General features: G+C 50.0%; 1 protein-coding gene across 2 annotated transcripts; it reads left to right on the plus strand.

Moving 5' to 3' along the window:
• The first annotated feature begins 1,753 nt into the window (after positions 1-1,753).
• Positions 1,754-25,202, plus strand: EEF1A2 (eukaryotic translation elongation factor 1 alpha 2). Of its 2 annotated transcripts, none has more exons than XM_054045623.1 (8): positions 1,754-1,891; positions 3,972-4,188; positions 8,386-8,565; positions 9,776-10,072; positions 19,194-19,344; positions 21,196-21,452; positions 22,589-22,823; positions 24,843-25,202. In XM_054045623.1, the coding sequence occupies exons 2-8, from the start codon at positions 4,045-4,047 to the stop codon at positions 24,968-24,970; spliced, it is 1,392 nt and encodes a 463-aa protein (XP_053901598.1). In that variant the 5' UTR covers positions 1,754-1,891; positions 3,972-4,044; the 3' UTR covers positions 24,971-25,202. The 2 variants fall into 2 exon arrangements, with proteins under 2 accessions (XP_053901598.1, XP_053901599.1); XM_054045624.1 differs by lacking the exon at positions 1,754-1,891 and adding an exon at positions 3,734-3,824.
• The last annotated feature ends 324 nt before the right edge of the window (positions 25,203-25,526 follow it).

Here is a 25,526-nt window from a genome sequence, read left to right on the forward strand (position 1 = left end):
ACTGCCAGAATTCAATTTGTAATGGCAATAGCCTCTCCTAGGTGGTGAATATCAATCACTGCTAATGCTTCACTAGGCCTTCAGCACTCACACAGGCAGTTTGCTATGTCCTGCAGGCTTTGGGGGGCAAATGCGGCCTACTCTAAAAGGGCCCAGGGACAGCCGTGTTTCAGCAATCCAGCCTGCAGCTACACTGGGGAATGACAAGTGATGTCACACAAGAGCAACTCTCTCTTTCTTTTGGGAATTTAAGGTTTGCAAAGCAAGTCGCGTTCAGAGCCAGAGAACAGGTCCAGCACAGGGCCCGGAAGTGAAAGCTTCTTTTCATGGCCCCAGCCGTGTGCCTCAATCCTGGCTGGGAGGCTGGTGAGAAGTTCTCTCTCCAGGGCCCACTCAGCCCTCAGCAGCATGTTATGGCTGGTTTCAGCAATGTGGATGCTTGTCCCCTACAATGTTCTGAGCCCACCAGCTCGTCTCACACGGGACACCCCGCAGCCTTTGGATGGTAGCAGCGCCCAGTCACGGCTGACCTCAGCCAGCTGCCTAGTGCTGACGATGCCACACGGTGCAGATATCCCCGCTAGGCCTGACTCTGCCCAGCCTGTGGCTGGATAGGACCTCGAGCCTCACTTCCTGCCCACCTCCTTCTGCTGCCCTATTGCAAGACACTTCTTGGTTCCCCAGCCCTTCCTCTGACCCCATTCTCCTGCCATCCACACTCTATCCCCCCCTCCTCTCCTCACTCCCCCTCCTCATTCCCTTCCCCCATCTCCCCCTCCCCATCTCCTCATTCCCTTCCCCCATCTCCCCCTCCCCATCTCATTCCCCACTCCCCCAGCTCCTCATTCCCTTCCCCCCATCTCCCCCTCCCCATCTCCTCATTCCCTTCCCCCTATCTCCCCCTCCCCATCTCTTCATTCCCTTCCCCCATCTCCCCCTCCCCATCTCATTCCCCACTCCCCCAGCTCCTCATTCCCTTCCCCCCATCTCCCCCTCCCCATCTCCTCATTCCCTTCCCCCTATCTCCCCCTCCCCATCTCTTCATTCCCTTCCCCCATCTCCCCCTCCCCATCTCATTCCCCACTCTCCCAGCTCCTCATTCCCTTCCCCCATCTCCCCCTCCCCATCTCATTCCCCCTCCCCCAGCTCCTCATTCCCTTCCCCCCAGTTTGTCATTCCTGTCCCCCATCTCCTCATTCCCCCTCCTCTCCCCACTTCCTCATTCCCTTCCCCCGCCTTCCCACTATCTCCCCTCCCCATCTCCTCATTCCGGCTTCCCTCTCCCCCTCCTTATTCCCTTCCCTCTATCTCCCCCTCCTGCCTCCATTCCCGCTTCCCCCTATCTCCCCCATCTCCTCATTCCCCCTCCATCCATCTCCCCAATCCCCCCTCCCTATCTCCCCGTCCTCCCCCCATTCCTGCTTCCCCTATCTCCCCCTCCCCATCCCTCTATCTCCCCGTCCTACCCCCCCATTCCTGCTTCCCCTATCTCCCCTCCCTCTATCTCCCCAATCCCCCCCATTCCTGCTTCCCCCATCTCCCCTCCTCCTCCCCATCCCCCCCAGCTCCCCCTCGTCCCCACACCCCCTCATTCCCCCTAATCTTCCCCACCCCCTCTCTCTAGCTCCCCCTCCCCACCCCACCCCACCCTCTATTTTTCTCTTCCTCTCCCATCCTCTGACCCCCATCCCCTCCCTGCCCCCCCGCCTCTCGCTGCTCCCAGGCGCCCTCCCCCTCCGCCGGCTCCGCCCCGCTCGGTACCGCATTGCTGTAGCGCAGGGGGTCACTGCATTGCGCCGGCACCGGCAATAGGGGGACCCCCTCCCAGGGAGATAAAGCCGCCGGAGCCGAAGCTGGCAGCCTCTCCTGTCTGAGCCCGGCGCCGCCACCGGTAAGAGCGCCCAGCCGCCGCCGCTTGCGGTGGGAACGGGGGACCCCGGGGCCGGCTCGAACCCGGGGCTGCAGGGTCGGGGGTTCGCGGCCGGGGCCGCCTGCAAAGCGGGGGGCTGCAGCCGGGGGTGGGAGGAGGCGCTGCAGCGAGTGATGCCCGGGCAGCGATGAAGGGCGAGCCGGGGTCGCCGGCGATGCAGAATAAAAGGGGCTCCAAAAAGCGGGGCGAAGGCTGGCCCGGAGCCGGTCCTGTCTGCTCGGGGCATACGCCGCTCTTAAGCGGCGGGGTCAGGGCAGTGTCATTGCGGCGGCTGGCGAACGCGTCTCCTCCGAGCTCGCCACGCTGGGGGCTTGGGAACGGCTCCCACGCTGGGCTGGGGTGAAGTGGGGGGAGCGAGAGCAGGAAATCAGGCCGGGAGGGGGGCAGCGGCTGGGTTTGACCTTGTGCTGACACCCCCCAGGAAAGGGAGGGAAGACATGCCTACATTGGGGATTTGCAGATCGCTCGGAAAAGGTGGCTGGATGATTTGAAAATGTGGGGTAGAATTCAGCATGCCGGGTGCTAGGAAAGGCTTAAGAAAGGGAATCATAGTCCATAACTGCTTTGAACTAGCCCCGTCTGGGGCAGTCCGGGTTTAAAAAGAACCCAGAGGGAGGGGCAGAGAAGGGGAGGCTGTGTCACCAGACTCCATCAGGTGCTGTATGTGGGGTTTTGACCGTTCGCAGAGCTTGCACACAACTAGATTTTCCAGCCCAAGATGCCTGACCCTCCTACCGACTTGTAAATAAAGGCACTGAGCATCTTTAACCCTGAAAAAAATACGGTCGAGAGGTTGCTGAAACCATTGGAGGTTGCTTATCTTGAATGTATTGCAGCTGGAGGATGTGGGATGCACCCACTTGAAAGAGCTGCATTCATTTTTGTTGGCTTATAATGTGTATTAGCATAACTGATTTAATAATACGAGCCAGGTCCATGAAGGGTAAAAAAGGTGGAGGGGTTTGCTCCAGTCCCAGGGGATATCACTGAGTGCAGGATGGAATCTGTATTATACCAGCAAACTTTCCCTGACCTCTTTTAACTTTAAGGGTGGATAAAAGAAATTCGTTTTTATTAGGCTCCTATTCTGCACGGTTACCATAGCAGGTGCAGCGCTACAGGGTCCTGTTCGAGGCTGAGGCAGATAGCTGGATGTATTGCTTTTATACCGTCTTTCGATACCTCTTCTTCAATTTTATCTTGATGTGTGGAAGAAAAGTCGCTGCTGCATGCTCGGTTGGCATTGCTGTGTTTTCTGGAAGCTCCCATTTCACCTTCTGGGGAGAGGGCTGAGCATGGGTTATTTTTGGCTGTTCCCTTTTGTGGGCACCATATTGTCATCCTAACCATGAGCTCCTTGGGAGATTTCAGTCCATGGGGAACCAGAAAGGAATTGAATATCTTCTAGAACCTCTATTGAGACAAGCCTAGACAAGAATGGATGCCTGAGGGCTCCTCGGAGAGCAGAGCAGTGCGTGAAATGGAGGCAGTGCCTAGAAATCACTGGCATTTTTAACACAGAAGCACCAGGAATAAATCAGTAACAACCCCCTGTAAGTGAGGCTGTCGGTCTGGCAGGGTTTCAAGGGCTAACTAGGATCATATGTTTGGGGCCCCTATTACGTGTCACTTTGAACGAGCAGTCTCATCACCTATCTTTGGCTTGCTTGCAAAGGCTGAAAAGATGGTGACCTGCATGGGGCTTGGAAGGGTTTACACAGCATACAGAAATAGAAAATGAGTGGAGTTAGCATCAGCTACAGCAACGCCAGAGGCAGGCAGGCTCCATCACTGCTACAAAAAAGGGAGGTGGACAGACAAACCTGACTATGTCTGGCCTACATCTAGCTTGCTGGTATCTGGGGAGAGTGTGCCTTAATTCAGGAGACAGAAGGTAAAAATATGTCTAAATAGCTAAACAGTGTTGTCATTGTGGCCGCCAGACTCAGCCTGGGTGAAGCTGCTGGGAAGGTCTGGTTGCCCTGGGTCTTGTTGCTGTTGCTGTCAGACTCTTTTGATGTTCTTGTTTGTCTCTCCCCAGCCTCCACCAAAAAACGCAGCTGTTCTTCCGCTCCTTTGCTTAGCGTCGGCCCTTTCCAACATAACCCAAGAGGATGGGGAAGGAGAAGACGCATATCAACATTGTCGTCATTGGACATGTGGACTCTGGGAAATCCACCACCACTGGGCACCTCATCTACAAATGCGGGGGCATTGACAAAAGGACCATTGAGAAATTTGAGAAGGAAGCTGCTGAGGTGAGGCCTCTGACCCTTCCCGTGCCTTCTCCTTTGTCCCCTCCTCAGCAAATGAGTGATGGACAAGTCCTGTAGATCATCCAATCCATCCCCTGCCAGTGCAGGATTGTTCCCTACATTTCCTCCCTTCTTCCTGTGCCCCATCTCAACCTTCCCTCTACTCCTCTGCCCTCCTTTGTTCCTATTCTCCCAATATCCCTTTGCCTCTGGGCCTTTCCAACTCTTCTGGCCTTGGTAAAAGAGGACATTTTGCACCCTTTTCTCTGGCTCTTCCAGTTGGCTGTGGAACTCATTGCCACATTATATCAATGCGGGTAAGAGTTGAGCATGATTTGAAAGATATTTGGGAGATTTACAGGGATAACATATTATAACTTTAAAAGAATAAATATTCTGGAAGAGAGATAAATGCTTGTACTTTAGGGCATAAGCCAACATCTAAATATTGGGAGCTAGAAGGAAGTTTTCCCTAGGAAGAGATTATTCCATTATTGCCTGCTCTAGGATTTCTTGCATTGTACTCTGAATCAGCTGGTCTTGGCTATTGTTAGAGACTAGATACTGGGTAGGTGGTCTGATCCAGTCTGGTAAAACCGATTTACATTCTTGGGTTTGGGATCTTGTGTGTAGTTTTGACAGTAGCTGTCAAAGTAGAAAATCTGGTCTGAAATATGTGTACTTCATTTAATTTTATGATTTCTCTTTTATAAAGACGATAATAATAGCAGCATAATAATAAATGCATTTATCTGGCTTTCACCGTAGAACATACAAAGCCAAAGCATATAACAAGAGAAGATGCATAGAGTAAAAGGGAAGAAATACCTTTGCAGAATGACATTTTTAAATTAAATGAGCTCAGAACGTGGCAATGGTAAATTCTAGTGAGATGAACCATTAGGAGCCTTGATGCATTTTTCAAAAGGTCTGTGGCCATCATAAATCTGTCTGATGCATATACGCTTCAATATGTGTAATATACAAAAATGGCCGCATTTTTAGAGCTGCCAGTCTTGAATAGACATTTTGCTGATTGTCTCTTAACCCTTTGCATTTACGGAATAACATCCAGGATAAACCACCTTTTTCTCTACCTTGTCATCCGTTCCCTTTGCAGCTCTCTCAGCAAGAGCTGCATCCTGTGTCTAAACTCTGTTTTAAAATGGACTGTGCTGTTCTCGTAGATATTTTTGTCCTGTACCGATGAGTGAGACGCAGTATAATTAGGTTGTTCTAGATGTGACTGCAGCCACTTGAATTGAACGGACACTTTCACTGACTTGCCAGAATATGCAGGGGCTAGAAGCTGCTATTAATAGCCTATTGACTGAGCTTCCAGACTCCATTTTCTGATGCAGGGCTGTGGAGGGGTTTTTCTTTCACTAAGTTGCATTAGGAGGAAATGGAGGCCTGCATGAATAAAAAAACAAAACAAAATGACAACCACCACTGCTTCTCTTCTCTCCCCCCCTTCCCGGTACTATTTTATCTTTTCTCCTTTGTTTTTTTTTTTTTTTAAGGAGAGAATTATTTCACGAGAGCACAGAGGTTGCGGTAGCTTGGACGGTGTCTGTATTCATTATTTTTGATCTTAGAACATAACTGTCCTTGATGCTTAGCTTAATTGAGAAATATCAGGCAGTTTCTGGTATTTAACAGTAGAGTTATTGTGTAAAGCTAGATAATACAGGTTTTTTTCTACACCAGTTCTGGGTAACTGAATATACCCAGTGAAAGGGACCTGGGGGATGGCGGGGAGTGCGGGGGTGGGAGGGGATCTGTTTGTTAAATAAAGGCTCACATTTGTCGTCAAGCTATGCATGACATTGTAAGTTTTAGTGTGATTCAGCACTTATCTGGAAGGACCATCCCCCCCCGTTTTGGGGGTGGGTAAGCAAATAACCCTCTCTCTTTGATAATTCTCAATCATCTGTTTTTCTGAGTGAGGAGGAACGTTGTGAGGTATCAAATAAGAAGGCACAGTTGTATGTTGAAGGTATAGTCTATAGAGATGAGGGTAAGAACCGTCCCAAATACGTTCAGACTAGATTCAAATCCCAGTCTGCTCTTCTGGGAGGATACAGTTTGACAGGCAGCATGGTTAAGCAAGCAGAGCAGTGGTTTGTGAGCCCGGAGACCTGGGGTCTCTTCTCAGCTCTACCTGTGACCTTCCTCACACTATGCCTCAGTTTGTTCATCTATGAAATGGGGTTGTTGATACCGTCTCTTGCAAAGTACTTTGTATGAAAAATGCTATGAGATCTATGTATTGTTGTTAATAAATTCCACTAGCTAAAGCAGTTTCTCTGGCACTTTTCTCTGATATAGCCACACTATTTCGAACTGTAATTATTTGCAGTAAGAATAACCCCTGTCCTTTTCCATTTGTAATAATGCGCTAGACAAATAAGTATGCAAGTTTGAAAGGAGTTGAACTGTTAGCACTTGCTCAGATCCCGATTATAATCTGAATTCCTTGTAAATTAGCTGTAAGGACACAAGGATTGCTTGGGACCTTCCTTTCTTTGTATAGCTTTTTCCAGTGCCACCAACCTATAGCTAAGGACATGTGAAGATGCACCTTTAGAAATGCATGGAAACTCATTACTACCTATTCAGAAGAGGTAGGCTTTCTGTTTGCTCGGTGTGGCAGTTTATTTCCATGTAGCAAGGAGTAGGTTTTTCAACTATTTTAGGACTATGCCCATCACCCTCTGTAGCCAGATGCAAAGTCATTCCCAAGATAAATCTGTGTAAGCAGTCTGCACTCCATTAATAATTTGTACTCCACAAATCGTGCCCAGGGGAATCACGTCTCTATCTCTGGGATGGAACATGGCAGCTGTCTAAGGGCTTGATCCAGTGTCCACTGAAGTTAATGGGAGACTTTCCATTGACTCTGATGGCAATGGAACTAACAACACAGTAGCAGAACATCCACAGTTAAGTTAGAGAGGATAAACTTTTATGCAGCAATATTAACTCTCATATTTCAGGACACAAGCAACAACTAACAGCCTGTAGTTAGGAAGAAACTTCCACTGTGGGTGGATCATCCATAATTGCCCCATATGAAGTTTGTTGCACCTTTCTTTGAAGCATCTAGTACTGATTTCTACTGTAGACAGGCTATTGGACTAGATGAATCTGCTATGGCATTTGCTATGCTCTTGAGAACTACATAGGAAGTGGCGAAGCATGCCATGGCGAATGACCTAATTCTCTAGATAAGGTCTATTTTTTTGGTGTAGAATATTTCAGGTGTTTTTAAAGACCGGAATATCCATGAGCATTAACACCTTTATTTCTGCAAGCACTGCCAAGTAACTACAGTGCATCTCAGTCAGAGAGCCTATTGCAGGATAGTTCTCCCCGCCCCACCCACCCCTCTATCTGAGACTTCATTTTCATTGGTAGAAGGTTCACACTTAGGGAGGGATGCACACAACTCCAATCCAGGAGGGGAAAGAGCAGCTCCCCCTACTGGTGTGATTTCAGAAGGCTCTGATCAAGATTTGGCATCAGAAAAGGCCAGAGGGAGGAAGATGGAGCCAACACATGGCAAAACCTAATTTAGTGGCTTCCCCAACTATATGAATATATGTAGATTGAGACATAAGGGGGAGACACAGGTAGTGAGCTAATATGTGGGCATAATGCTAAATTGACAAGCAATATAACAAAGAAAACATGATTTTACTCATTAGCTACAAAATCACAGCATGACTTTACCTATGAGCAAGGCCTGTCACACCATGATGGTATTTACTTTGATTAGCCCCACACAGCATGGTTTTATGCATTGGATACCTCTGGCCACGATTTCATCCATTAGTCAGCAATATCATAGCATAGGTTTGCTCATGAATTCAGCCACCGTTTAGCAACATCACATTGTTGGCTGCTGCGTAAAAGAGCAATATCCTATCATCATCTCATTGATTTAATCTATCAGGCATTATACTGTGGTGGTGTTCATTTCAACTATTGGCTGACTACACCGACACCTGGACTTCTGGATTGAGAAACAGCGTTTTCTGTTAGCCAGCAATGTTGCACAGTTTCACCTAATAGCCAGCAATACTGGGTCAGGGATTTTTCCAATATTGCACCATAATTCTTTACTATCATATCTGTTTCTGGGCTCAGGTTTCTTCTCATTAGGTGCTCTCCTCTTTTCTTTTAATCACTTGCTAGATGGGAAAAGGCTCCTTTAAATACGCCTGGGTGCTGGACAAGCTGAAGGCTGAGCGTGAGCGTGGGATCACCATTGACATCTCCCTGTGGAAGTTTGAGACCACCAAGTACTACATCACCATCATTGATGCCCCGGGCCACAGAGACTTCATCAAGAACATGATCACAGGGACCTCACAGGTGAGAACAATGAGAGGAGGAGCAGAAGGATTGCAGGAATTAAAAGTGAAAATGTGCCATGCTGGTGGGCGGCACCCGGGAAGGGGACAGGGCAGCTGGGTGACACCCTGGGGTGCAGGATGGATGGGGGTGCCCATGCATATTTTTGAAACCATGTACTGCCTTCTCATGCATGCAGGCAGCTTCCATTGTAGTCCCTATCTGTAGCGGAGGAGGGAACGTGGTCATGAGAGAACTCCTGCCTGGTAGCGGGGATAGATAATGGTATGCTGGGTTTGTGCACATGGGGTTTGATCCAAAGTCCATTGAGGTAAGTTGGAAGATTTCTATTGGCTTCAATGGGCATTAGATCAGGCCCCTGCTGTGAACTCGAGTTGGATGGTCTTGTCCTGGTCCCCAGCCCATGTCACAAGACCAAGCTCAACTGGCAGTCTGGCGTAGCACAATTGGCACACGAGTTATATGGGTTGGAGTTTCAGTAGCACCTGCTCAGACAATGCCTGTCTCGAGAGACTCGGGAATACTCATTTTGGGCCTGTTAAAATCCGTGGCAATACTCCCACTGATGTAATTAGGAGCAGTATTTAATCCTCGACGAGCACCGCAGAGAGAAGTGTTGGATAGGAGCAGGCTCACCCTATTCCGGTGTGCACTGGGCAGCTACTCACAAGCAACGAGGGATTGAAAGGATCAATAGGGACTGAGAAACCGTTTAGGTTCCTAGGTGGCCCCCAGTCACTAGCAGGTGAGCACTGCACATGCATTAATGAACTTGCCCTTACAACACCTTTGTGAGGTAGGAAAGTATTATTAGCCCCATTTTACACATAGGGAACTGAGGAACAAAAGAATAAATGACTTGCTGAAGATCACCTGTGGCAAAAGCAGGACCATAACCTAGAAGTCCCAAGTACCAGGCTATGGCCTTCACCGCAAGATCATCCTCTCTCCCTAGTACAATAGCAAATAATTTCCTAATAGGGCAGAGCTGACTTGGCAGGATAGGAAAGAGGAGGCTTGCTTTCAAGATGAGGATGCTCTTACTTATCATGTAGGCTAGTGGGAGCAGTCATGTCAGAGAGGGAACCTGCATGGAGAGGTTATTATGAACCTTCTCACTCAAGAGGAACCAAGGACACAGCAGCGGAGGACAGATCTCCTTTGGGTTGGCAGCAACACTTAATTTGCTTCATGTCTTTCTTGCTCCCAGGCTGACTGTGCCGTGCTGATTGTTGCTGCTGGCGTAGGTGAATTTGAAGCTGGCATCTCCAAGAATGGGCAGACCCGTGAACATGCCCTTCTGGCCTATACGCTGGGTGTCAAGCAGCTCATTGTGGGCATCAACAAGATGGATTCCACAGAGCCGCCATACAGCGAGAAGCGTTACGATGAGATCGTCAAGGAGGTCAGCGCCTACATCAAGAAGATCGGCTACAACCCTGCCACAGTCCCCTTCGTGCCCATCTCCGGGTGGCATGGGGACAACATGCTGGAGCCATCTCCCAATGTAAGTGTGCATGGGTGCGGTGCTAGATTTGCCTCTTCAAAGCTGCTCAAGTCCAGGCTGAGGTTGACCTTTGTGCTGTACAAAATGAATGCAAATTGCATGCACCCCTGTGATGCAAAACGACCTGTGATGCAAAAATAGATCTTTGTCCCACAGCTTTAATCAAGCTGACCAAATGAAATGGGCCTAGGGTTCAGGGCCCTGATTATCGTCCTGTGTTGGACTGATACCACGGCAGATAAGTATAAACAGCTGCAGGAGCTGATCTGAGTGACTTCTCCTTAGGGATTTAATTTGAAGGCCTTTGGTTCCTAGCAACCAGATCTATCCAAAGCGGCTGTCAAACCCAGGGGGAGCATAACACGTTTTCCTGCACTGTTTGTTCAGTGAAATAACACAAACTAGGTCATGCCCTTGGAATGGTTCCCTTTATTCAGTCTAGTTTCTACCTATCAGGCATTGGGAAATTCTCTCAGAAGTGTCTGTGTCAATAGAGCAGCCACACATTGGTGTGTGTGTGTGTGTGTGTGTGTGTGTGTGTGTCTCATTGGATAAGTCTCATTACTCGGGCAACCCAAGACTCTCCAAGAAGATAGTCATGAAAGTGATGGTCCATCAGATCATCCAGGATTGTTCGTTACAGGACATTAGCTAGGGTTATGTCTACTCTACTCTAGTTTTAAATGACCCAAACAGTGGAGCTTCACCACTCCCCTTTGGAAACCATTCAGAGACCAACTGAGGAAGAATTTCCTGACACTAATTCTAAATGTCCCTTTCTGTCTAAATTTGTTCCCATTCCTCCTAGTTATGTGCCATGTACTATGCTAGAGAATCCCTCTCCTTCCTCAACAGGTACATCCTGGACATATTGCTACATTGTTCTCCTATTCCCACCTTAGCCCTCACTTCCCCAAGCTGTGCATATGTAGCTCATTCACTCTTCCTTCCTAAATCAGTCCTTCATCGCACTGATCTCCTCCGACCTGCTTTGTCCATACCTTTCTGATGTGGTACCTAGAATGAAATGAGCTATTTCAGGGACCGTTTATTGTACCAGAAGCAGCTCCTTCCCCTATAAGGCATATGACCTAGTGGTGAGCCTGTTCTGTACACTGCCACATGGCAGGACCGCTTCTTGGCTTCCCCAGATGTACCCCATGGCATGTCTTGGGGGCCACAGGTGGTTGTTTTTTTTTTTGCATGGCAAAATCAAAATAGGAAAATTAACTTCACCCCCTCCTCTGCTCAGCCGAGATGGGAGGAGAAGAGAAGCTGCCGTTCCCCATGATAAAGAGAAACGTCTAAACTCTTAATCTTGCAGCAGCTGTTCCCCGGCGGGTGTGACAATAGGGCTTTGTAGGGGCCTCCTGCAGTTGTCAGCACACCTTTGCCAGACAGCCTGTCTTCTAGGCTAGTGACACTCGTATAGTGAAGTTTTTTTTGGTGGGGAAAAAACTAACCACAACCCAAGGGGAAGAAGGGTCCGGTGGTTGGGCTGGTGACCTGGCACCTGTAAGATCTAGGTTCAATTCCCTGGTCTGGCACAGACTCCCCGGGTTACCTTGGCCATGTCATTTAGCCTCTCTGGTGCATCTGTTCCCCATCTATAAGAAGGTGGATAATAGCACTGTCCTTCCAAACAGGGCTGTTGTGAAAATAAAGACTGTGAGGTGCTCGGGTACATTATCCTAAGTACCTCGGTTAGAGGAGGGATGTGCTGTAATTACACCTATAACGATGAAACGTTATTCAAACATCATTGAGCCCCCATAGGACAAACTGGTCAGAAGAGGACCAGGCTTAACTTAGAAGAGAATATTTGCCCCCTTGGACTTTAGAGAGTCTCTTCCTCTCCCCGTGAAGCTGGGGTAACGTCCATCTTGGTCACTACAAGGAAAGTACCAGGGGTTCTTGACTAGACTCAAGTTAGACAGGCTTCCAAAGGTCACCAGTTGCTGGGTTGGGAAGATGATACTGAGCAACCCTCCTATTAATAGGTCGGGCGGTGGAGGTGCAGAGTGAGGCTGTGGCACGCAGGACTTTTTTTTTTTTTTTTTTTTTTTTTTAAACTTACTTGAGTGGGCTGGCCCCATTCATCCAAATAGCATTTTCTAAACGCTACCCCTTGGTTGTGCCAAGCTTATGTGCAGAAATAGCTTTCCCGTGCCAGACAAAGGCAGCTCTCTCGGGGATGGGTGGCCGGCAGCTGTTTGAACAGCACATTAGAATGCCCCCGTCAATTGAAATGGCAGCGGGAGCTTGGATGGGTAGAATTTTAACATTCTTACGCTCATGAACGCACCACAAGACCCTTAGCATTGGCTCAATCCGGCTGAGTGACGAGCTGTTGCAAGGTGCTGAGCGCTCTGGTCCCAATCCAGCAAAGCACTTAAGCCCATGTTTAATTTTAAGCGTATGAATAAGGCCTTGCTTGCTGACTGTGTTGGATTGCAGCCAGTGACCACAACAATTTGCAGGATCAGGCTCTGCAAATGACCAGGACTTCAGTCTTATGTCTTACCCAAAAGATCAGACTAGCGCCCCCTACCGCCACTTCTCCTAGGAGGGGTCTAGTGAGAAGCAGCATCTGGGTTTTCCCCCCTCACAGTAAAGGCTTGATTTTTTTTTTTTTCCCACCCCCATTTTCTGGCTGGGTTCCATTAAAGCACAAGGCAGTCACATGCTCCGAGTGTGCAGCTCCGCGGCAGCTTCATTCTCCTCCATGCCATGTAGTGGCCTCATCCAAATAAAATAGGACACAGCCCGGCTGCATTTGCTGCAGGAGATCTTCGTGAGACCGTCATTTTGGACCAGTCCCCGGTTCCTACTTTGGAAGCAGTGAGGAGATCGAAAGTAACATACACTGGCCGGCAGACGATTCTGTGCTACGCTCCCAGCCATCTTGGTACCCCGCTTCCATTCAGACCTTGTTTAACTGCTCATGCTGTCAGACCAACACTTCTGGAACGGGCCAGTGGATTGCTTGATTTAGCATGTGCCCATCAGTTTAAGGGTTAAATATAATGCATTCCACTGAACATCAATTCCTAGGCCTATGTTGGTTCTACACAACGGGGGCAGATCTACAGCTCACTGAAGTTCGTAGAGAAATGGATTTCAGTGGGCATGCGAACTTGGCTTTTCCCTTCCCCTTGCAGCTTTCTGTCGCTTAGAAGCCTATTTCAGGGAAGGTGTCTCGAGCAGAGGCTGTTTACTCCTGTGGCTGGCAATCCGGTCTCAGGCTCTTTTGGGCCCAGCTGATGAGCAACACGCCCCTTTAAAGATCGGTTCCTGATACCGCCCTGAAGGCAGTGTTTAATTTGTAATGAAAGAGGCGCCGGGTCAGGCAGTGTCTCCACACTCCCCAGCCCACCCCAGGGTCCTCTCCTTTAGAAATACCTGCCGAGCAGTTCTGCAGAATGAGCTGCTAAAGAATCTGGGGCTCCTTCCCTGAATTTCCGGGTGGGAGTGAGTGGCTCCTGGGAAGGGCCCGTGATCACACCGAGTCCTGCGACTCGAGGCTGCTGGGCTATTGCTCTCTCCATCCCAGCCAGTAGTTTGGACAAAGGCATGAAACTCAATCTGGAAACTGATGCCCGTTCTCTCTTGTCGGTACCGGCTGGAGGAGGAGGCAGGTGCAGGGCTGGCTGCCAACTACTGTGGTTTCGACCTTTCCTGCCGCACAGAAGCAGAGGCTTCTCCAGGCACAGTCACTTGCCGGAGCAGAGGGGGCTTGGGAACAGTGCAGTTTCCTGGAGAGGCTGAGCCATTTTAATCAACGGTAGCGGTCCTCTCTGCCTTTTCCTTAGTGTGGTTATTGTATCCTCTGTCTACCAGAGCCACAAGCCCCTGCAGCCAGGAGGTCAGGTCTACCAGCCCCTTCTGGCCCTATAGGCCCAGGCCACAAAGGGTGCAGCACAGAGAAATGCAGCTTGGCTGGTCTTGATTACAGCTGGTCAGTCCTCTCTCTCTGACTAATTAAACTCCAGCCTGGGAATGGTCTCCAGTTAGCAGCTTTGCACCTGCATAGGCTCTAGCCACCATGTTCTGTAGTTTTTTTTTAACCCATCCCTGCCTGGACATTGACCACCAGGAGCTGATCCCATTCTCACCAGCCAACCTTGGCCCTCAAACTAGGTCAAGTAAAAATGTGTTTTATTTTTATATAACTAAATTAATGGAGATATCCTATCTCCTAGAACTGGAAGGGACCTTGAAAGGTCATGGAGTCCAGCCCCCTGCCTTCACTAGCAGGACCAAGTACTGATTTTGCCCCAGATCCCTAAGTGGCCCCCTCAAGGATTGAACTCACAACGCTGGGTTTAGCAGGCCAATGCTCAAACCACTAAGCTATCCCTCCCCCCCAAAATTCTTCCCAGGTTCCCTCCCATGGTATAGCTCCTCCATCCCATGCCTCCACCCTGCCTGAATACACCTGTCTCAGTAGAAAGCCCCACAGCTGAGATGATTCATAAGGCGATCAGGGGTAGCTGACTTCAGAGCCAGGCCTGGATTGTGAGTGTTGCCCTGCCTGAAGGCACCGGGTGGGAAGCATCACCTGGAGAGCCAGTTTCTCTGCTGCCTCGCACTTGTGTTGCCCTTGATGCCTGTGCGAAGTGGGTGTGAAATGGTACCAGATCAGAAGGGCAGCCCTGCATACTCCCAGCTGTATGTGACAGTGCCTGGCAGCAGAGAATCAAGCCCTGATGATATAGGGGACAAGCAACGTCCATAGTATGTAGAGACAAGCGTGTTTGTGCTGGGAAGTGGACATGGGTGAAGATTGGGGAAAATAGGAGAGTTTCCTAAGTCCGTCTTTGTTGGCTAAAGGGACATTTTGCTTGCTGATGGCTCCCAATCCTACCCCCTAGGGGAGTAGCTAATGGATTCTGATACTGAACTACCTCCTAAATACCGGAAATGTTCTGGGCAGGAAACTGCAGAGCTAGCAATGAGGGAGTCGGGCAGAAATGTCACTGTAGACAGTTTTGTGCTTTCTGGTGTCCCAGAGGTGTTGTCACTGTCAGGGAGGAATGCCAGAGAGAATGTCAGTGATGGCAATGAGGGAGACTGTCCACTAGATGGCACTGTTGCCTCACACAGTCTCAGCCAAAGGTTTCTGTAGCCTGGGAGGTGCAAAGTCCCGAGCTTTGGTGCGGAGGAAGGTTCACTCATTTATCAGCCCTGAGGTGTTGAGAGGGCAGACGTGCTGAGGAAAACCCACCTGCCTCCAGCCACCCTAGCAGGGCTCCAAGGCGGCACTGCCAACCCGCAGGGCGCAAAACTCACCAGGCAGCTCTCCCAAAACCGTGCGATTGGCTTGGAAAGAATCCCTTTTTTATTTGCGTCTTGGTTTTGAGCCTTGAGGAGTCACATTTTCAGGCTTTTCTGTGGAACAACCAGGGCTGGAAAGTATCAGAGAGGTAGCTGCGTTTGTCTGTAGCCACAAAAACAAAAATCCGGTGGCACCTTAAAGACTAACAGATTTATTTGGGCATAAGCTTTCGTGGATAAAAAACTCATTTCTTCAGATTCATGGAGTGAAAATTACAGAGGCAGGCGTAAATATACTGACACATGAAGAGAAGGGAGTTACCTTACATGTGGAGAACCAGTGTGGACAGGGCCAATTCAATCAGGGTGGATGTAGTCCACTCCCAATAATTGATGAGGAGGTGTCAATACCAGGAAAGGGAAAATTGCTTTTGTAGTGAGCCAACCACCCCCAGTCCCTATTCAAGCCCAAATTAATGGTGTTAAGTTTGCAAATGAATTGTTGCTCTGCAGTTTCTCTTTGAAGTCTGTTTTTGAAGTTTTTTTTTGTTGAAGGATGGCTACTTTTAAATCTGCTATTGAGTGTCCAGGGAGATTGGAGTGTTCTCCTGCTGGCTTTTGTATGTTACTATTCCTGATGTCTGATTTGTGTCCATTTAACCTTTTACGTAGAGACTGTCTGGTTTGGCCAATGTACATGGCAGAGGGGCATTGCTGGCACATGATGGCATATATCACATTGGTAGATGTGCAGGTGAATGAACCTGTGATGGTGTGGCTCATGTGGGTGGGTCCTCTGATGGTGTCGCTAAAGTAGATATGAGCACAGAGTAGGTAACGGGGTTTGTTACAGGGATTGGTTCCTGGATTAGTGTTTCTGTGGTGTGGTGCGTAGTTGCTGGAAACTTACTTAACAAAACAAACCCCGCTGAGATTCTCGTGGAATCACCTGACTCCAAGCGCTGGGGCTTTACGAAAAACACCAGATACCCAGAGCTGGCAACACCGCAGGGAGCCTGGTTCCTCTCTCACTTACCCCAGTGTAAATTAAAAGTACCATGAGGGAAAACTGGTATAGCAGAGATGAATCAGGCCAAGATAGTGTGAAATATAGAACTTAGTGCTTAGATACAGTGTTTTATTATTTGTATTCCAGTAGCCCTAGGGACTCCAGTCAGGGATCTAAGCCCCATTGTACTTGGCACTGTGCAAACACAGAACAACGAGACAGTCCCTGCCCTGAAAAGCTACCTCCTCAAAGCACTTTACAGACCTAAGACCTCTGGGAGGTGGGATGCCCTCTTATGGATAGGGAACCTCTGACACAGAAGGTGTGTCACACTAGAACATGGAGTGCCTGTAATATATCAAGAGTACAGCTGGACCAGTGTACAGCCACAAGCTTATGAAATGGAGCGCTGTCTACACTAGGGCCTATGCTGTTGTTACCATTGAATCTGCTGCATCTCTGAGGGCCATTGCTATAACCCATTGGTACTAATTTTCCTAGTGTAGAGAAGGCCAGAGAAGTTTACCAAGTTTTCAGTAGTCCTGAGCACAATTGAAGTCAGTGGGGACTAGAGGTACTCAGGATGTCTGGGAATCGGGCCCTGTCTGGCATGCCCAAATCAGTGGCAGAGGGAATTGAATTTGGGAGCTCTGGGTGCCACTCTTGGTTCCTGTCCACTAGAGCATCCTACTGCAAGTTTTATTTTACTAAGAGCTCCAGGGACGTGGCTGGGCTGAACTTGGAGCTGGGGGGGAAGGAAGGTGCCTGGTTGCTACCTTTGCACCTCCCAGATTCCAGAGCCACCAGGAGACAGCTCAGTCCCCGGTGTGGGCTAAAGCAACCCAGGAATGGCTCCAGTTCACATCCTTCCTCCCCCGGCATGTCCTGCACTGAACTCTGCGATGGGGAGCAGCGGAGGCTGTTCCACCCACCCGAAGCCGTCAGGGAAGCGAGAGGTGGAAGCTCCCAGAGACCTCCCAAGTGACAGGGGACGCGGACTGGCACGGCTCTGACATTCATGGGGGTCAACACCCACCTAGAGTGGCCATTGGCTCCGAATCAGGAGCCTGTCAGTAGACACTTCTCCAGAGGGAGGTGGATGAGGCCCTGGTAACTCAGCTCTGTGACTCCTTGTCTCCTGCTTCTCCTGTCTCTCTCCTTTGTGACTCCCAGCTGAGGGCATGGGCTGTTTTCTGAGGGCACTGGGCTCAGAGTCAGCAGGCCTGGGTCTCTGCCACTGAGCGGCTGGGTGACCTTGGGCAAATCACTTCCCCTCTTTGTGCCTCTGTTTCTCCTCCTGCCTGTTGTCCCTTCAGAGAGTAAGCTGTTTGGGGCAGGGCTCCCCTCGCTGGGTTTTCCCGGTTACCCCTAACGTCCGGGTTAAAGGAACCTGATGGTATTTGGTATGTCACTACTGTCTATTGGATGGACTGTGTCAGGCCTGCGTGAAGGTTCTGCTCCCTCTGCTGGCTGAGCTGAGGTGTTGCTGCTGCAGCTCGCCTGGAAGAGGTTTGTTTTCTAGAGCTGACGGTTGGGAATTCTGTCCTGCACGGTTGGCAGGTGGCCGTGCTGTCTCTGTGTTGGTGGCCACGAAGCCAAACGCGAAGGGAGGTCTGGGAACGTGCCGCTTGCTGCCAGAAGCCAGCCATGGTCTCGATTTGCATTGCAAGCACGAACTAGAGTTTCATGGCATGGTGCCCTGCAAGGGTTGCTAGGATTTGGCATTCAGGTCTGGGGGGAGCTTAGCTTCAGTGCCCGGAACAAGCTGCCAATTAAATCAGGCAGTTAAACAGTCACTGACACCTGCTGCTTGAGAGACTGGCAAGACTTGAAGGCATCTTGCACATTCACCTCTGCGTCAGCGCTCCCTGCCCTGCCCTGAGGTCGCCTGTCTTGCTTTTCCTCCTCTTCAGCGCTCCCTTCCATCCCTCTTTGTTTCTCCCTCTAACTTGAGAAACTTTCCTCTCAATGGCCCATCTCACCATTTTCTTCATCCTCTCCCTCTTTCCTCCCATGCACGCCCCTCTCTGGCCTTCTCTACACACTGGAGTTGCATGCGTTTAACTTGGCTTTAAACCAGCTCGGTGAAACCGAGCAAACCCCTGCGCGGATGCCTTTTATTTCAGTTTATCAGTGACTTGGCTTAACCCTGTTCCTGATCAGCAGACTTCAGGCTGAGATCAGTTTTCAGAGGATCCACGCCGACTTTTGCCTTGGTTTAATAATGTCAATTTTAAGTTGCACCCGTAGTTTAAGCCACTGTAACTCTGCCCGTAGATGAGCCCGCTGCGTGTGTCGCAAAATAGGGGGCATCCCCTCCCTAGAGCGTCCAGCAGTCTGCAGGCTTGGGTCTGCCCCTAGCTGGGGTTTAGTGAGTCATCAGGGCAAAGGTGAATAGGGACAGATTTGGGGGTGTGTCACTGGATTACTTGTGCTAACATATGGTGTGTGCTGCTCCTAATGAGAGGAGAGAATGGGGGCTGGGAGGCCTTGCTGGAGCGGCTGGTGAGTTAAGGCAGGCAGATCTAGATTAACACACGGGATGATCTTGCTCCTTGCTAAATGAGTCGAGCCAGATTAAGACAGGTCAGCAGGTGACTGCAACCCCAGCTCATATAAAGAGCTTTCTGCTCTCCTGGAGAGAAATGAGCTTCTCTGTCTGGAGACGGGGTTCAGATTCAGTGGCTGAATGGCTGTCCCAGAATCATACGTGGATACGGGGCTTCTAGCATGCCCATCTCCTGCTGGAACATTTGTATGGGACTTTGGGTCTGAAGGGTTCTGCCGCAGAGAACTGGCCCGCTCAGTGCATGCTTCTGCCCTTTTGTTCTCCAGATGCCTTGGTTCAAAGGGTGGAAGGTAGAACGTAAGGAAGGAAATGCTAGTGGAGTGTCGCTGCTGGAAGCTCTGGATACCATCCTGCCTCCCACCCGCCCTACAGACAAACCTCTGCGTCTGCCCCTTCAGGACGTCTACAAGATCGGCGGTGAGCAAAGCGATTGCTGTCTTCTCTCCCTAATTACAGCACCCTCTGGTGGTTGGACCAGAGATTTCCCCCCCATAGTTATTGTCCACATTTTCCAGGTCTAATTGGGCTGACTTAGTTGGACTTCGCAAACTCCACCCAAAATCAAACCTGTAAGGGTTGGAAGAAGCTAAAGGGAACATTGGGTTAGGACTGTTGCAAAGAGACCCATCGGTGGCTAGTTTTACAAGGCTGGGGATTTAGGGAGGCATTTGCAGAATGTTTCTTTTGGGGGCACAACCTGCACCCAAAATTAATTTTCTGAGCATGAATGTTGTGGGTGCCAGATTGTGCCTGGAAACAGGGGTCTGCTGAAATCTGGTCTAAGGCCCAAAAGGAAATGTATGTTAATGATTCCTCGCAAGGAACACGTGTCTGCCTCATAAAATGGCCACCGAGCTTTGCACAGCTCTCAGTCTGTGCTTAACAGGAGCTGCAGGCCAGAATGGCAGCGGGCACTGCATGGCCTGGTTGGAGGTACCCTGGCTAAACTGTGCTAGAGGCCAGGATCGGGACAGCAAGGAGGCTCTGAGGTAGGTGCTGTGTCTGAGCTGGGAGAAGGAGGTTTGCTCAGTGCCCCCTGGCGCTATGCCCCGATGTCACCAGCGCTGTCTGTCGCACAAGCACTAAAATTCACTGAAGGAAAAAGTCAGATCAGCAAGCCAATAGCCTGTGCCCTTGAGAGATCCTTCTCTGCCCTGTTGGCACCTGGTGTCTTCCCCTCCCTCCCGAGTCAGGTGCTTTCCAGTTGCCTGTGTCAATCAGTAACCCCGCGTTAGCTAGCCTACCCGGCAAGCTGTGTCTGGGATATTTAAGCCACTGTCTCCTTTGCCCTGGTGAACTGAGGTCTCCGTGGATATAAATATCTTGCAGGAGTCCCTCCTGCTTACGGCACAAGGCAATGTCTGCTGAATCTCTCACAATCAATTTGCAGCCCCTCCCCTCACCAGGACTTGCTCAGTGTGGAAGTCAGGCATGGATTGAATTTTTCTCTCCTAAAGTGCATTGTTGTGGCCTGGGCTTTAGTCGTTAACCTGCCGCATCAGATCACATGGTCATTAGTTAGTGGGTCCCAGTCAAGGGCATGAGCAACAGATACAGAGGGTTTTCCCATGGAGTAAGACGAGTGTTTGGAGGAAAACAATACTGCGGGGGGTACGAGAACTGACTCCAAGGAGGGGACAGATCCAGCCAGGCTTCCTGGCATCTTTGCAAGGTCATTTCTCTTGGTGTTTCTTACATAACTCATGGAATTTTCCAAACTCTTGAGATGGAGGAAGTTGGTAAAAAGCCTCCCTTTGGTTAATACCCTCTGTCGTTCTGTCGCTCCCTGGACCTAGGCGCTAATTCTGAGCAAGTATCAGGTGCGTTGTCAGGGCCGCTGTGAAAGCACTTAGCAATATTCAGGCCAGGAGATTTCTTTCCTGTCCCTATGAATTTAAAGCAAGAGGCTTTACATGGGTAGAATGGAACTTCTTTCGGATGACCAGAGGCTGCAGAGCTAGTCGTGGCGATGAGGTCCCTTCTTTGAGCTATAGAGGGTTTCTCAAAGCACTGAATGGGTATCATTTCTCTGGCACAGAGCAAGGCATTGCCAGGGGCCCTGGTAGCTGATCTTGTCCCCGTGGTTCTAGATTAGGCCGTAAATAAGCAAATAGTCCCATATCTTCTGCTGGTGTAAACTGACATAGCTTCACTGACTTCAGTGCTTTCCACCAGCTGATGGTCTGGCCCACAGTCTCTGGGAATATGATCAGCTGATTGCTTTCAGCTCTGCTGTCTTCATGTCGCCTCCTCTCTCCTCCCTCGCAGGGATCGGTACTGTCCCAGTGGGCCGTGTGGAGACGGGGATCCTCCGGCCTGGCATGGTGGTGACTTTTGCCCCAGTGAACATCACCACTGAGGTGAAGTCGGTGGAGATGCACCACGAGGCTCTGAGCGAGGCCCTGCCAGGAGACAACGTCGGCTTCAACGTGAAGAATGTTTCAGTCAAAGATATCCGCCGCGGGAACGTCTGCGGGGACAGCAAGTCGGACCCGCCCCAGGAGGCAGCGCAGTTCACGTCTCAGGTCAGCAGCACTGAACGGTGATCAGGTAACGGGGGTCTGTGAGTCGCATCCATCAGCGCATGCATGGACAAGCTGGGGACTTTCTGGTCACAGGTACGGAACAAACCCAAGGCCTGCCTATTGGTACATCAGGTTGCCGGGATGGATAAGATCATCTCAAGAAGGGCTGCCCCAGGCAGCAGCACTTGTGAGAGGCTGGTAGAGACTATCACAGCCAGCTCGAGGGGAAGGCTTTATAATTATGTAGTACCTTTCTCCCAGAAAGATCCCAGAGCTCTTAACTACCTGGTGTTCAAGCTATGTACATGCAGATGTAAGAATCGCTTTCACCACGACTGAAATGTAGCCACCTCTGGGGTGGAACACAGCAGCGGTTGAACAGTGCACAGCAACATTACTCAGCACTTTAGGGACAGCAAGCATAGTGGATTGTAGCCTAGTGGATTCCATGTATGCAGCTGAAACTTGGGGGATTTTTATGTACCTGTGTATACCAGCCTTTCAGGTCATTTACATCATGTTTCTACTTTCCTTGTTTAAACCCAAACTGGGCATGGTTGGCTTTTCATGGACCCTAGTCCCCACTGCTGCTTGTTAGAACTGTCCTATTTCCCCCTTCAGCCTTTCTCCATCAGGGCGGAGGAGCTGAGGCGAGGTTCTATGGGTCTTTATGAAGGCTGGGCCGGGAGAAGGCTTGTAACAAACAGATGTTCTCCAGAGATGATACAATTACCAGATGAATCTCTCGCTCACATGCAGCCCAGGGAGCTGGGACTAGAACGTTGGTCCGTCAGCATCCAAAATACAGGTCTCCTAGCGCTTAAGCTAAGGGAGAACTCTGAGAGCTGGTAATGAAAGTCTGTCTTATTTTCACTGAGTGCCAGCCACTAGATGGCAAAAACAACAAGGAGTCTGGTGGCACCTTAAAGACTAACAGATTTATTTGGGCATAAGCTTTCGTGAGTAAAAACCTCACTTCTTCGGATGCATAGAGAGCCACTAGATGGCAGTATCTTCTTCACTCCCTGCCCCCACAACATACTGTGTACTTGGGCTGCGTGGGAGCGGCAAGGGGTTTCCTTCACGGTTTTTGCCTCCGTGTACCCTGGCGAGCTCCGTTTTGTTCTGTGTTCCAGGTGATCATTCTGAACCATCCTGGCCAGATCAGCGCTGGCTACTCCCCTGTCATTGACTGCCACACCGCGCATATCGCTTGCAAGTTCGCTGAGCTGAAGGAGAAGATCGACCGACGCTCCGGCAAGAAGCTGGAGGACAACCCCAAATCCTTGAAATCCGGAGATGCCGCCATTGTGGAGATGATCCCTGGGAAGCCGATGTGTGTGGAGAGCTTCTCCCAGTACCCACCCCTTGGTGAGACAACGGGTTCATTGTTTACCTCCCATTGTTTACATTCCTACTCTTCATACCCACAAAAGGGGGGCTCAGGGCTGGTTATTTCCAAGGCCGTGGTCAGTTGTTACCTCCCGGAAACCACGTATCACATCAGGGTGAGGAGGTCCCTAACTGGAAAGACACTTGAGCTACTTAAAGTCTCTCTGAGTCTGCTGACATAGCGTTTATGATGCAGGCTGTGAATTTTTGGGGTTTTCTGGTTTAAATCAAATCCTGGCAGCTAACGAAGCATGTCATCCGCGAACAGGCTACTGCACTCAGCGGGATGGATCTTTCTGGGGCAAGGAGTCCCAGCTCCTGCAAAGGGGGAGGTGTTAAAGCAGATCCATTTGGATGCTGTCGTGCACCAGGATGTATTTATGTGGTAATGCTTTAACTTGCACAGCACAAATCTCTTGTAACATTTTAATAAGGGGGTGATTACAGAATCTTCAGTTCAGTGTGTCGCAGTGCGAAGGCTAGCTTGATGATAACAATGAGTTTAGATTACTTAGCACAGCAACAATTCACATATCACCTTCATTCCTTGCTTAGAGGACAGAAGTACCAATAATAGGGTAAGTGATCAGTGAAGTGGTATTTATGTACCTTTCCCAATTGAGAGCCTGATTGGCAGCTCTGTAGCAACTTGCAGGCCTTGCTTATTTGCCTAGAAGAGAGTTTAGTGCACCTGCTCATACAGCTAATAGCAAGGTGCAATCTGTGCACACCTCACACAGCCCCACTAGAGTAAGAAGAACAGGAGTACTTGTGGCACCTTAGAGACTAACAAATTTATTAGACCATAAGCTTTCGTGGACTACAGCCCACTTCTTCAGATGAATTGCATGCTGGGATCTGTAGTCTCAGCCAAATTGCATGCTGGGATCTGTAGTCTCAGCTAAATCTATGAATTGCATGCTGGGATCTGTAGTCTCAGCCAAATTGCATGCTGGGATCTGTAGTCTCAGCTAAATCTAAGGAGAGCAGCCGTGGGATCGCATTGCAGGGCTCATGTGGCCCACGTGCGTGGTGCTTAGTATCTGGAACTGGTTGTAGAATGGACAGGAATATCAACTGTGTTTCTCAATTTCATGGACGTTTGTTTGGCCGGTTCTCAATCAGCCACACTAAACCCTAAGGAAATAGGGTTACATGGAGCAAAGGAGGAACTGCATGAGGTCTGCGATAGGCACCTGCATCAAGGTCATGCTGTCCTTGAATTGCCCTTCCCTATGCCATATTGGCTCAGGAAATGCCTTAAGTCTCAAGGGCCTGAATCAGCCAAGCCTGGGGGGTTGACAGACGACGTCACCGAACGGCCCCTTCACTGAGTGAGAGGGAGAAGCTGGCAAACAAATCTCAGAGCACAGGGGGCATTCCTGTGCAGCACAGGGCTCCTTTGGAGGTGCAGGGCTCTGAATGAGGCATTCGCCTGGAGCTGCCATCCGTAAATATGAGGATCTCTTCATTGCCTCCCTGAGGGGCAGAGCGCAACACGCCCAGCTCCTGCTGATTGGTGGAACAAGATGCCTTGTGACTTGTCCCTCTAGGGCAGCCCACTGTCCCTCCTTACTGCAGGTCTGTTTGTCTTAGGTACTTATCAGGCCCCCATTATGTGCTATCTGAGCACCTCAGACTTGTTAACAGACATACTCCCTGTGAGGTAAGCAGGACTATTGTCCCCATTTTACAGAGAGAAACTGAGGCCTGGAGACGTTTAGTGACTTGATCGTACACAAAATCTGTTGGAGCAGGGAATCGAATGTAGGTCTCCCCTGTCCTGGGCTGGTGCCTTAACCACTGAGCCGTCCTTCCTCCTCTGTTCTAGTCTGACCACCATCTGCCTGGTAAAGTCTGTTGCCTGCTCTGGGCATGGACTGGTCAGAAGGGGTTTCTAGGTCTAATCTGAAATGGGGCTCTACAAGTGTTAGAGACAGCAACATGCTCCTGTTGTTCTCACGCCACCTCCTTCCTCTCCATCCCCCCACCCCGCAGGACGCTTTGCCGTGCGCGACATGCGGCAGACCGTGGCCGTCGGCGTCATCAAGAACGTGGAGAAGAAGAGCGGTGGTGCTGGCAAGGTCACCAAGTCGGCCCAGAAGGCCCAAAAGGCTGGCAAATGAATTGTAGGCGCCCAGTGCATCGCGCAGAAACCATCCCCGTCACCAGGATGCTGCCATCTTCTCCCTGAGGCGCATGTGTGCACATCGGCTTGTAAGAGTTTATATGTCAACGACTGGATGTTAACCATTAAGGTCCAGTGGAAATTCTTTAAAAGGAAAAGCATGTTCCAGCATTTGTGAGGCTTCATGTTCATTTTACCAATAAACTGGTGCAACATCCACAGTGACAGCGTGTGTGTGTGCACGTGTGTGTCTGTTATCCCCATTGTATGGCTGGGCAACTGAGATCCCATTTCCAGAGCCTCCAAGACATTTAGGAACCTAGTACCCATTGATTTCAAATAATTGATTGTGACTTGCCCAGGGTCCCACGGAAAATCTGTAGCAGAGCAGGGATTTGAGCCCAGGGCTCCCAAGGCCTAAGCAAGTCTCCTAACGGCTAGACAAGCTTTGCTGTCCATCTTGAAAGGCAACAGCATCTGTGACACTGGCAATTCCGGCCCTCAGTGTGACAAGCCCCGACCCAGCGCCCTGTCTGCTTTACGAGCAGAAGCAC

The sequence above is a fragment of the Malaclemys terrapin genome, chromosome 12, assembly GCF_027887155.1.
Source record: "Malaclemys terrapin pileata isolate rMalTer1 chromosome 12, rMalTer1.hap1, whole genome shotgun sequence".
In the NCBI taxonomy this organism is placed as follows: domain Eukaryota; kingdom Metazoa; phylum Chordata; order Testudines; family Emydidae; genus Malaclemys; species Malaclemys terrapin.